This window comes from Ahaetulla prasina, chromosome 3 (assembly GCF_028640845.1).
Source record: "Ahaetulla prasina isolate Xishuangbanna chromosome 3, ASM2864084v1, whole genome shotgun sequence".
Lineage (NCBI taxonomy): Eukaryota > Metazoa > Chordata > Lepidosauria > Squamata > Colubridae > Ahaetulla > Ahaetulla prasina.
The window spans coordinates 36,410,297-36,423,788 of record NC_080541.1 but is presented as its reverse complement, the minus strand read 5'-3'; the positions used below and the strand labels follow the sequence as shown (position 1 = coordinate 36,423,788).

Below are 13,492 nucleotides of genomic sequence, written 5' to 3'. Positions count from 1 at the left end.
TAAGTATTATTATTATTATTATTATTATTATTATTATTATTATTATTATTATTATTATTATTATTATTATTATTATTATTATTATTATTATTTATTAGATTTCTATACCACCCTTCTCACAAAGGACTCAGGGGGGTTTATAATACCTGGTCTTATTTTTAATAATACCTGGTCTTATTTTGGGGGGATGTCTTACCCACTTATTTAGGACCACCGCAGCCATGCCTCCTTACACCTGTTGTCCCACTGCCCGACTATGCAGGAGGCTGTGTGCTGCATTGTACCATTATGTGCATGAGTGGCGGCACTCGTGTGATAAGCCTCATGGTGTTCTGCTATGAGCAATTGTGTAATGTACCACATGGTGTCTGGCCACGAGCAGCCACAAGTGGCTGCAGAAAAAGTCAGGCAGTGGCGCAATAGGTATCAGGGTGTAGGAGGCCTGGCTGCAGTAGTCATAAGGTAAGCAGGTGTGGGGCACATGGGGCAGCTCTATTCCCCCACCCCCACCATAACTTGATTTTTATGCCTGTGCCTTGACGCACCTTGTACAACCAGACAGTTGATAGGACTTAACTGGGGCTTATTTTGGGGGTAGAGCTTATATTAGTCGCAGATGTGTAAATCGGGCTAGGGCTTGTTTTCAGGGAAGGTCATATTTATGGGAAAATATGGTGTGTGTGTGTGTGTGTGTGTGTGTGTATTTGTGATTCCAGATTTCACCTATTCTTTAAGAAAGAACTTATTAAAAAATTCAATGACCCCATGGAGTTCAAAGGATAAATGAAAATCATTTCCAAGTAAGTATAAAGAAAAATCAGTGGTACTAACAATACAAGAATGGTATTAAAATGGATAGAACTTTTTTTCACTATACCATGAGGTTTTTTGAAAATAAAAGGATATGATTTAATAATGCTAATAATATTACTTATTTATGGCACTATTAGATTAGGATACATTTCCATACACTACAAAGGAGAAATTTATTTCGATATGTAGAAATATTACGATATGTAGTAGATATATATACATAGAAAGAAGTACTCTGGCTCTTTTCCCAAAAGTGAAAAAAAAAGAGAAACTCTTATTGCTTATGTGTGTATGACATCTTTTTGAAGGCTGGAATAGGTCCTCAAAATAGCAAAGACATTTCCACAAAAATTAAACATCTGGAGCTGAAAGCTCCTGATTGTCTTAAAAGTCTGAAAACGGAAGATCACATCTACTGCTAAATTGCCTTGAAAGTTCTCCAAGTGCTCCCCAGAGAAAGCCAAGCCAAACCAACTATCCATGGCATGAATGAGGGGAATACATCAAATAGCAAATGTGTTTTGCTTTCAGCTTGGAACAAAACCATTCCTCTCAATACATTGGAATATTCTGAGCTAAGGGTATTCTGTCAGAACAAACTCAAAACAGCTTGATTCTTTCTTCTTCTGATTAAAACTCTCAAAACACACTTGTTTCGGACTCAGAATCTTGTAACAGCTCTGTGGTATCAAGGCTATGTTCACAGCATAAAAGGTAAGAGCATGGACCCTTCTCTTCTAGAAATCCTCTGGTGCTACCCATCATTTTTTCTTCTTGCCTTGGAATGCAGCCTGACAGTTTTCACTGTACCACCTATTTTCTAGGGAGCATCCTAGCACATAGTCTGAACTGGTTTTCTGGCAAATTAAAAGAAAAGAGAAAGGGAAAAATGAAATAAATTATATAACACTATCTCCTATTCCTGTAATACTGAGACATGTGATCAATGAATTCAACTCCTCTTTCAACAAAATTTCATTTAAATGCATACCAATTAGTGTACATTCAAAGTGACAATAAAGTTATTCTAAGTCTTCTGTCTATTCCAGTGTTGTTTAACCTTTTTGGCACCAAGTGCGAAAACTGGAGCGTGTACATGCATGCGCATGCCAGAGCACTAAAATTAAGAAGAGAGCAGTTGGCCCACATGCATGCGCGTGGTAGCCAGTTGTCCTTTCAGGTTCCATTGTACACATGCATGCCAGACAGCTGGTCCAGCGTGCATGCATATCAGCCAGGTGCTCTCTTCAGGGTTCCAGCATGCGCATGCGCGCCAGCCAGCTGGTCTTCACATGAAGACCAGCTGGCCGGCATACATGTGCATGCCAGAACCCAGAAGAGTGCAGTCATGCGTGCGACGGAACCCGGAAGAGCAGCTGGAGAAGGCGTGGGTGCCCACATAGAGGGCTCTGTATGCCAACTCTATGCATGCCATAGGTTTGCCCTCATGGGTCTGTTCTATCCAAGAAGCTTCTTCAGTTCTAACTGGTTGGGAATGGAAGGAGTTATACTGTTTACAGTTCAAAGAATGTAAATCCTTCCATTCTACACTAGCCAGTTAGAAGTGAAGAAATTTATTGGATGAGAAGCTAAACATTTTCAAAGAAAGTCCAGTTGCCTTTTGGAAAAATCACCTTTGGGTCACCTCTTTAATTGGTTGGAGGAAAATCAATCTCACAAGAGATGAATGGAATCAAACTTTATTTTAAAAAAGAAATGTAAGCATTCCTTTCCAATTTTAAGTAGCTACATGTAAAATATTTGATAGTGGAGGGGGAAAAGGGGATGATTAAATCAAGACAGCATCTTAGAAGAATCCCCAGTACAAAAAAACAAAACAAATCTAAATGATAAGGGTCTAAGCAAGATGTTTCAGGCAGCACTGTTATAAAAAGATTTCCAGTTTCATAAAATTTATTGTATAGAGGCGGTAATCACCAAATGAAATAAATTAGACTTAAACACATTGAAGCAGTAATTAAATGTGGTACATTTTTTAGTTTTTTTCTGTTTTTCTATAATACATGCTATTAGCATTTTGTGTCCACACACCCTTCTGTGACATCCCGCACCCATAATTAGCTGGGAAAAAGGTACTTTACCACGTTAACTATTTATTAAGCAAATAAAATAAAAAGAAGCTTCTCAAAGCTGCACTACTTACATTTTTGAGGTTAGAAGCCTTCAAGTTAGGGGATGAGGAGAAATTCAAGGTAGCCAGAGCAGTACAATTCTCAAGAGACTCCAGTACCACCCAGCATGCTGTCTTAACCAACCTTTAAGCTACAATGAGCCACTCATTATAACAGTTAAAGTTGAGAGTTTTCATCTAATCCCTTATTGTGTATAAATGTACCTTATTTAACAAATACTTCATGAGTAATTATATTCTACATTGGTTTTCAATTCCAGTGAACAGGTTGTAATGATAAACTAGTATTTATTCAGTAGAATGTATAATTTTCACATTAAACTCAAATTAGATGCATATTTAAAGTTTTAATTTTAGGTAACAGCTGATGCCTGGTGAAAAACTGAGGGTGGGGAGAGGAATACAAAAAACTTCATTGCACATGCCATATTTTTGGTCTTTATGAAATTTTTAATTATGAAGGAAACTTGCATGAGAACAGGAACATTGTTCATACTTCATTTCCCACCTGAATTGGTAATGGCAGATAAATCACTATGTAACACAAATTACCTGAAAAGCAAGACAAATAGCTAATGCCACAAATAACTAATTCTGATTAGTTATTATTAGTATTGAATATTAGTTTTAGTATTCTATTTAGTAGAATATTTAGTTTTAGTATTAGTTCTGAATGGAACTAATGAATATGAAATAGCAGGGAGACAGGGTGGCACATGATCCCTGCTTCTCACCTATATAAAACTCTGTTCTTCTAAACTTTGGAAAATTATCTGACATTTGTTGGGTTCTTTCAGATAGGAGAAAGATTGTAAGGTGTCATAATTTTGTCTCCCAAATGATCTTCGATATTGAACAATATAACTGTGGATGAAAGTTAGCTACTGCAAATTGAACTAATTTCTGAAATCAGATACATGGTAAAGGTTCCCCTCGCACATATGTGCTAGTTGTTCCCAACTCATCTCTGTTTCAAAGTCAAAGAGCCAGCGCTGTCCGAAGACGTCTCCATGGTCATGTTGCCGGCATGACTAAACACCAAAGGCTCATGGAACACTGTTCCCTTCCCACCAAAGGTGGTCCCTATTTTTCTACTTGCATTTTTTATGTGCTTTCGAACTGCTAGGTTGGCAGAAGCTGGGACAAGTAACAGGAGCTCACCCCATTACATGGCACTAGGGATTTGAACCGCTGAACTGCCGACCTTTCAATCGACAAGCTCAGCATCTTAGCCACTGAGCCACCACGTCCCATATAAAGCACATTAAAACAGTTCAATTTAAAAATTGCCATTATTATCATTGATCAGTAGGTAGGGTACACATTTCATAAATCAATAGTCTAAGGACTATAATAGAAATTGGAAATGTATCCTTATGGCAAGTGTAGTTGCAGCAAAGCCACTTAAAAAACTTTTGTTAATCTTACAAAATGTCAATATTTCAGAATGTGAAATCTTAAGAATAAGAAATCTTCTGAACTTTCCCTAACTTGAAAGATTTCACTGTTCTGATTTGAAATGTTGACTCCTCAGCTGTGCATTACTTTATCAGAAATAAGCAAAATTAAATTTTACTTATTTACAGTTCACCAAACAGATACCCCGAGTCTCTTAGAAATACCGAATTAGAATTATTTAAAGTCTTTAGGTTTCTTTGGTCAAAGTCAGTATTCTCAGCTGTATCCAAAAAATAATAGAACAGAGTAGTATATGATACTGGAAAGTAAAATATCTTTTTTAATAAATAAAAGGCAACATAATTTAAATTAGGAATTTTTTATTTGCATAAGGGGGACCTTCCCCCCACTTTTATGCATTCAAACTCTGGTTCAAACACACAGTGCATGCATCAGAAGTTGTGGGTAAAAAACTTCCAAGGTGGTCAAATGGTTTGTTTATCTTTATATTCCAGTTAGATATTATCTCCCAAACATTTTATTTTATTTTTTAAATGAGCAATATTTTATAAATTCATGAAATGACACGGATTTCATCCAACTTGTATTTAATTTTGAACTAGAAAGCCATAATTGTGAGACATCTTGTGAATGAAAATATCCACATGAAAATCCTGAGTTCTTAAGAGATGTCAGTTTTCTCATGGAATCATGCAGTGAGATAATTAAAATCTTGCAATACTTTGGTCTGGAGAGAGAGATAATTTCCCTGAAGATGGGCTCCACAAGCTTGGAAGAATAGATCTCTGGTCCTGGTGACCGACTCGATTAGAACCTGCAACGTTATCCTGGACATATATATTTGCCTTCATTCGTGATAATTTATGGTTTCAAATCATGGTTTCAAACCATGTATCGGTAAGAGTTTGAAATACATTTGATGAACTGCTGTAACTGCAGAAGTGTATAAATGTTTGTTGAAATTTGAAACAGAATAAGTAAATTATCTAATTTGAGGTACCTTGGATCAAAAAATGTTGCCCTATGATGCACCTAGTTAAAGGTCATGGCAACAAGAGCTTTAGTAGTAGTAGTATAGTCAGATTGAAGGTATAAGTACAAGATGAAGTAAGTACCTAAGATACAGGTTTTACAGGATTAGGAAATTTTAAAACATCTGGGTTTTTAGAGAAGCACCTTAATTTTGGTATTTTGGTTCATACCTCCCAGTTCTTTGCTGTCAAAAGCTACTGCAAAGTCCTTTGGGGACATTTAACCCGTATTTGGCACTCTTGTGCAGCCAGATATTCTCCCCGTAACCTTGGCTTGGTCTTGGCTTGCCTGTATTTCCTTGGTTTAATAAACAGATCTCGATTACTTACCTAGCTTTAACTTGCTTCCTTTGGGCCATTGCTTCAGTCTCTTTCAGCTCCTAAGTTATTTATTGTTGCTATAAACTATGTATAAGACAATTCTAAGCAATAGGCTTTTAACCTGAAGCAGGTTTGGCTATCATTCAAAGAGAAATGTTTTATTTTAATCTAAACAAGTACTTCCTGGGCATGTTTATGTATTCAGTTAATAATATTTTCACTAAATAATAAAAAAATATTTATATATTTCTTTACAGCCTGCTTTTCTTCCCACTTAGAATGATGATATGATGCAACAGTTTAACAGTCTCTTAGCAGATTTTTTATGAAAGCATTATTCTATACTTCTTACCTTTAAAGAAAACAAAGTTTCCATCACTGTTTTCATAAACTGCATCAATGCTTGGAGGCAGTCCCCTCCAGAAGTAGGTAATCTGCATGGGGTATCCATCCATCACCCTGTTATTTCTGACTCGCCAAAACCACTGATCCTAGAAATAAGCAAATGCACCTCTGATGATATTTGGAGGCATCTGTAATGATCACAATAGTTATTGAGATACAAACTTTCATTAGCATTAAGTTTGGACAACAATTTTGAATGTTTCTCTGATTAGCCTTGGCATATTCCCCCCCCCCCGTTACAAATTGGAATAATATTTCCTATCCAAGTTAGAAAGGGAGGCTATTTTCTTTATCTCCTCCCATTTCCATGACTTCACACTTAATCAGGGTGAATGTCTATAAATTTCTTGCTGACTGGGATTATGTACCAATTGTAATTTACATTAATTATGATCAGAGTGAATAGAAATACACTGTGGGATTCATTCTGAAGTTGAAGCAAGCTACCCCTTTGCACAATTTTGCTAACCTGTATGACTAAACTTATTTATCCATCCCTTTTAATGTTGTGATTTTTGTGTGTGTTGTTATTTAATGTTTTTATGGATACTTATTGTAACTTTGTAATTTGATCACAGGTTTTTAGGAAGTAAGTGGCATTTCTCTTTTTCCAGTTGTAACAAATCATTGGGAAACATGTATTTTTATAGGAAAAATGGATAAATCTATAGTGTTATTTCTTATCTTAGCCCTGGTTTGGTTATATAGAAAACTATATTTCCATCTGAACCTCAGCTAAATCCAAATTTAAATACGTTTAGAAAAACAATACTCTTTATTTTTAATAATGAATAACACATTCAATAGAAAAGTAGAAACTCTGACTATTTCTAAGTATACAACAAACTTCCAACTCAGAAAAAATGCTAGAGCAAGTAAAAGTTAAATGAAGAATTACAAAGGCATTTGATAAATGACACAGATAACTTTGAAATTCATTTTCACTGAAATGCAGTTCTACATAGATCAAATTATCAAACACAATATTTAACTGCCTCAGTCTAATTCATTAGTTTGTTGATAAAACAGTTTTATTTATAATACCTGATGCATTGGCTTTATTTAAAAATATGCATACATGAACACTTTCACATACTTTGTCCCTGTAAATTTAGAAATTGCTTGTACAGTCTATAATTGATAACACAATCTTTCTCCCATTTTTACAGTTTTACCATCTGTTGCATGCATAAATGATACCTGTATGTGTATTGATTAAAATAAAACAAACATATTAAATAATTAATGTTACTTAATCTTCACACCGATACAGTGACCCGTATGCCAACTACTAGATAAAAGTTTCACAATATTGTACATTATTTTCCATATATTTGTTTCAACTTTTTGAAATCTTGTAGATGAATAGTGATTTTGGGCTATATGTTTTTATTATAAATACTGATCTATTCTCTGCCTTTCTCATTACCTGAAAAGACTAAAAATGGTCTCTGTTGAGACATTGTCACCCAGAGACATTGATTGAGATGGGTGGCCATAGAACTTAAACAAGCAAGCAAGCAAGCAAGCGAATGAATGAATGAATGAATGAATGAATGAATGAATGAATGAATGAGTGAATGAATGAATAAATGAATGAAAGAAAATGGTTGAATTCATTGGTTAATATTGTGAATGCAATATTGTAATTATCCCTTGTGTTGAACATCCTTTACTTTTCTGGAAGAAGATGAGAGTAAGGTTGATGTTCCCAGCCCTGAATAGTGCCAAAAAGGAAGACTGATAAAGATAACAATGCTGGTAGCTGTAGTAACTTCTCATACTTGTAAAAAAAATGGAATTGTCTTCATCATGTTGAGATATGAATTCCCAATAGTAAATTTTGCTGTAACTTTTAAATCACAAATATCTATTGTATATTACGGTAACGAAAATAGTTCTTTGTGATGGATTTTCTTAGGACATCCTTTACTATCGTAGTACACTTTAGATGTACTACATTACAAGTCTGTATGATAACCACAGACTAGAAAGGCATTTATAATTGGGTGAATTAATCAGTATCTCTTGCATGTGATAATGTATTTAAATAAAGCATATTTTGCAATTACTTTTATGTGATAGTTAATGAATAATTCTTTTATTCTTTTCAAATAAAAGTTAAAACCTTACAAAAATAAAATCCAAACCATAACATTAAATTGACTAATTTCTATAAACAATTATGTTGAGCCTGACATACAATAACTGAGATCTTATATGGTCTAAGCATTATATCCAGTTCATTAAAGGAACAATATATGTGGGTCTGTAGGTATGTAGATGCGAGTGGGATAAACAGATCTAAGTACTCCTTGAAGCCCATTCATCAGTCTGCTATAGATGTTCTGTTTTTTTCTAGACCCATAATGTTCAAGGAAAACAACAACATAGTTTATGTTTCCTATAGCTTCAGATGCATCTTTTAGCTATTAATTTCCAAATTTCAAAGTGCTGAAGATATTGGTATCTTAGTGTCTCTTAAGCCCAAATTATTAAAAACTATACTGATTTTTTTTCTTCTAAAATATTGTTGAATCCAATTATAGGGATCTTTCTGTCTGGAATTCTAGGGATATCCATCTTCAATAAATTTACTTCCATTTTTCCCCCAGCGGTCTCAGCTGTTAGTATATTTGAAAAGTGTATAAGTGTGTAAAATGTATTGGTATGAGCAAAGCACCTTTCATAAAGGAATCAAAAAAACATTAATATTCCGAGGAGGGATTCTTTGCTTGTGCCAACTTGCTTTATGAAGCAGTTCAAGGGCTTTGCACATCCCAGCTGCTTGTGGTATTTATTTACAGACTGTAGAAGAGTAAGGCATATATTCACAATGAAAGAAGAAAAGAGTATTGTTGATTTATTGTTATACATTCTACAAATTCTTAGGCAGCTCAAGGAAATGCACATGGAGTTTTCTTTTGATTTTTAATGCCGATTTTGGAATACCCAGAGCTGTGCTAGGATTTTATTTTGAAATAATGACCTGGTTGTCAAATAATGTACAATAGCTGAGCTAACCAGTATCTCTAACACAGCTTTCATCCTTACTTTGAACAATCACATTACAAATCTATGGAGCACAACTAAATGACTTACCATATTTTACTTGGCTGTTTTCGGATTTTAAATCTGTCAGTTTCAGGCATGAATTATGACTAAAATTCTGATGCCGGTGCTCAAGAGCTTGAAATATTACAACAGAGTTGTATTATCACTGGGCCATTCTAATATTGGAGCTAAACTGTATCTTGTTGTGGGAGAGATATTGTTCTTTTGCTGAACTCTATTCCTATGCTAATTTTATTCCCTTCCAAACAGCTACATTTTATGGAACTCACAATGCATCTTAAAACATGAAACAACATATATTACTCTGCCTCTCTCATCACAAGCCAATGATCTGGAGTAGTGACAATGCACAACGGTAGAATCAAAAATGTAGTAGTGACAGAACAAATAGTTTCTTACAGACGGGAAGTGGCAATAGGATACCCGTGGACATCTTGCTAACATAATCTCTGCTCGATCTATTAAAAATATTAGTTGTAACATTTTTATCAAAAGCAAATTAAGTAGAAAAAACTGCAAAGGAGTATCTTTATTTACAAGGAGGTCTCTGATCCCCACATAGGTTCCATTGCTGATTGACTCTTGCCTTCAGGTTTGTTTGGCAGTGTGAGCATTTGTCTGAGAGACTGACGGGTGAAGTAAGATGGGCATGATTGAGAAACATCCTCACCTGTTTTCCACAATGGCCACATTGTGACTGGCAGTTGTCTCTTTTGCAGCCATTCCAACATTTCACATAAGTCCACCGCCTATCTCACAGGGCTACTTGGGGAAAATAGGAAATGGGAGCATATATGCCAACAATTGGGGAATAATGTCCACAAGCATTCATTCAATTAATCCAAATAAAGATGGGGGTGGGGTGGGGAAATCAAATAAAAAAAAATAAGACTTGGAAAAGCAACTGATTGAATACAAATAGGACTATCTAATTTGTCTAGTATATTTCAGTACATAATAATGAAATAATGGCTTCTTTAGGTTGAGCACAACTCGCTGAAATTATGTGGAATTTTTTTTTACAGCACTGCACAAATAATTTGTCACTGATGCCTTCTGGAAAGTTTTGGCCATTTTCCAAGCTATCCAACAGAACCCAAATCAATCTCACATTTAAATAGATAGATAGAAACTTTACTGATTAAGTCAATTGACCATATCAAATATATAAAACTTATGCAAAAATATGAAATATATATTTAAAAAGTTCATGACTCTAATAACTGTCATGCCTACAATTAACCCCAGTTAACCCCTAGATATTCTGTCCTCTTCAAGATGAAACAAACAATGCAGCCTTACTAGTGATTGGCAGGTTCTCTCCCTGCAAAAGGTAAGACAGTTTCTTCAGGGTACTTTTTTTTTAGGTTTTAAATAAGAGTCAAAGTAAGCAGCCGTTTCTGGAGAGTACAGTTTGAAGTCAATACATTCAAATAGAAATCCAGGTTGACTTTCCTAAGGCTTACTTTGTTAAACATTTTATTTAAATAGCCCTAAAGACTGATTTATAACTTTGTTTCATTTTAGGGTTAGATTTGGCCTTTAGGTGATGCAATTAGGGACATACACAGGTAACCCTCGAGTTTTGACCACAACTGAGCCCAAAATTTATGTTGCTAAGTAAAACATTTGTTAAGCGACTCTGTCCCATTTTATGACTTTTCTTGCCACAGTTCTCAAGGGGATCATTGCCTTCGTTAACATGGTTGTTAAGTGACTGTGGCTTCCCCATTGACTTTGCTTGTCAGAAGGTTGCAAAAGCTGATCACATAACCCTGGGGCACTGCAACTGTCATAAATATGAACCACTTGCCAAGTGTCAGAATGTTGACCCTGTGATCATGGGGAGGCTGCAGCAGTCGTAAGCGTGAAAAACAGTCATAAGTCACTTTTTTCAGGGCTATTGTAACTTTGAAGGGTCACTATATGAACTGCTGTAAGTCAAAGACTAACTGTTCCACCAAAAAGCAGAGTCAGGGCAAAGAATTTAACAGTCTGCGATAATACTAAGTGACTTAGATGTAGCAAATGCATGATTGCACACCAGAACAACTAGACACAAGAACAGTTTTTTCTCGAAGGCCATCACTCGGCTAAACAAATAATTCCCTCAACACTGTCAAACTATTTACTCAATCTGCATTATTATTAATCTTCTCATTGTTCCCATCACCAATCTCTTTCCACTTATGACTGTATGACTGTAACTTTGCTGCTGGTAATCCTTATGAATTATATTGATATTGATTGTTCCTGATTGCTTATTTGTACCCTATGCTTATCATTAAATGTTGTATCATTAAGTGTTAAAATTGTACCCTATGACCATCATTTCTGTTGTAAATGTTGTACCTTGATGAAGGTATCTTTTCTTTTATGTACACTGACAGCGTATGCACCAAGACAAATTCCTTGTGTGTCCAATCACACTTGGCCAATAAAAATTCTATTCTATTCTATTCTATTGCTGCTCATATGTTTAATTCCATTCTGTCATGTTAAAAATTGTGTTTGACAGAGGACTTTAGGAAGCTGTATCAAAGGCTTTAAATGTTTATATGCAACAGCAGGAACCATGTGGAACATCCCTGCTCTACGTTATGTCACATTATCATAGCTTATTAGCTAAAAGATTTAATTATTCTCAGTTTTCATAATAGTATTTTTTAAAAGTAAAAAATTAATAATGAACACCTCACTACTTTTATTAGCTATTTGCTTTCCCCAATATAGCTTTTGTTTCAAATATAGCTTTTAAAATTTATCTAGTTTGCTAGCTACTTTAGTTATTCTGTGTTGCAAGACATACGACAGTTCTTAAGGAAGAAGAGTAAAGCAATTTTTAGAATTAATTGCCTAACTCCAGGATAAGAAAAATGCAAAAAGGCAAAATTAAATTCTCTCACAGAGAAATAGATATCTAAGAAGACCTCACTGAATCGTATTTCTCAAAGTCATCAGAGATGTCAGCCACCTAAAATTTTATTCAAAGGCAGTTACTGATTAACACAAATAAGTTCTCTGTTCCCATGAATTATTTAATTCATGAATTTAATCAGTTAATTCATGAAAGCCACTGAGTGACTTTGGCCCAGTCACTCTTTCTCAGCTCACCTCACCTCACAGGGGGGTTGTTGTGGGGAAAATAGGAGAAGAATGTGTGTTGGCTATTTTGTTGTCTTGAGTTATTTATAAAAGTAAGAAATGCAGGCTATAAATAAATAAATAAAAAATAATGCCCCCACAACAACAGCCAGTCTTCAAAGACATTCATGCTTCTTAGCAGTACAATCTGCAATAATTTGTACCTTCACCCTTCCACTTGCTTTTTCAATATTGCTCAGAAAATGTAACAAACATCCACAATTCTTGCTGGTAAGAATTTGCAACTATAGCTTCAGCTGATTTTTGAAAGTAGCCCATGGATGCATTGCTGAGCAAAGATTCAGATCCAAAATAAGTATTTGCATAAGACCATCTGGATATTGCATCAGATTCACTTTATTTTACACTCTTGACCTATCTTCTCTCATACATACAGAATATATATTTTCTACATTCTTTAGGAACCTTTGGTTTTAAAAAGAAGACTTCCATATGCAATGTACTTAAATAAAAAACAAACAAATAAGCAAGTTTTTGTCCTAAAACTTTTGCTATGTTTATCATCTTCAGTATTAAAGGTAAAGGTTTCTCCTGTCAGTCGACTCTGACTCTAGGGCCCAGAACTTATCTCCATTTCTTAGCTGAGGTAAGCAGCATTGTCTGAAGACATTACCGTGGTCATGTGACTATACATCAGGGGTATCAAACTGTCAGCCCACGGGCTGGATGTGTCACACACAAGCTACGCCCACCCCAGTTCTGCGAAGGGAAAAATCATTGCAATACATCAGTTTGACACCCGTACGATACTCTAAGGCACATGATTCTATTACCTTTCTTCCAAAGTGGTACCTATTTATCTACTTGCATGCTTTCAAACTGATAGGTGGGCAAGAGCTGGGGCAAGTAATGGGAGCTCACCCTGTCTCACAGCACTCGGGTGTTGAACACGTGTTTCAGCTTTTTAGCTAAAAAACTCAGCATCTTTAACACTGATCCACCTTGCCTCCTCTTCAGTATTTAAGGAATCCAAATTTGTTGTGTTGGGTCTTGTTACTAGATTTCCTAGGTTGCGTGACTAAGCTGGCTGAAAATCTTGATGACACTGACACATCTGGAAGAAATGAGATTAGGAAAGGGCAGTATATTTACATTTAAGCATTAAAAAGTG

At 35.3% G+C, this 13,492-nt stretch overlaps 1 protein-coding gene across 1 annotated transcript in view; it reads right to left on the bottom strand.

Annotated features, from left to right (window-relative positions):
* MMP16 (matrix metallopeptidase 16) overlaps nucleotides 1-13,492 on the bottom strand; it is a 179,660-nt gene that overhangs the window by 22,384 nt on the left and 143,784 nt on the right. Inside the window, exon 7 of the mRNA XM_058178150.1 lies at nucleotides 6,089-6,227. Within this exon, the coding sequence (XP_058034133.1) occupies nucleotides 6,089-6,227 (139 nt within the window). The remainder of the gene's footprint in view (nucleotides 1-6,088; nucleotides 6,228-13,492) is intronic.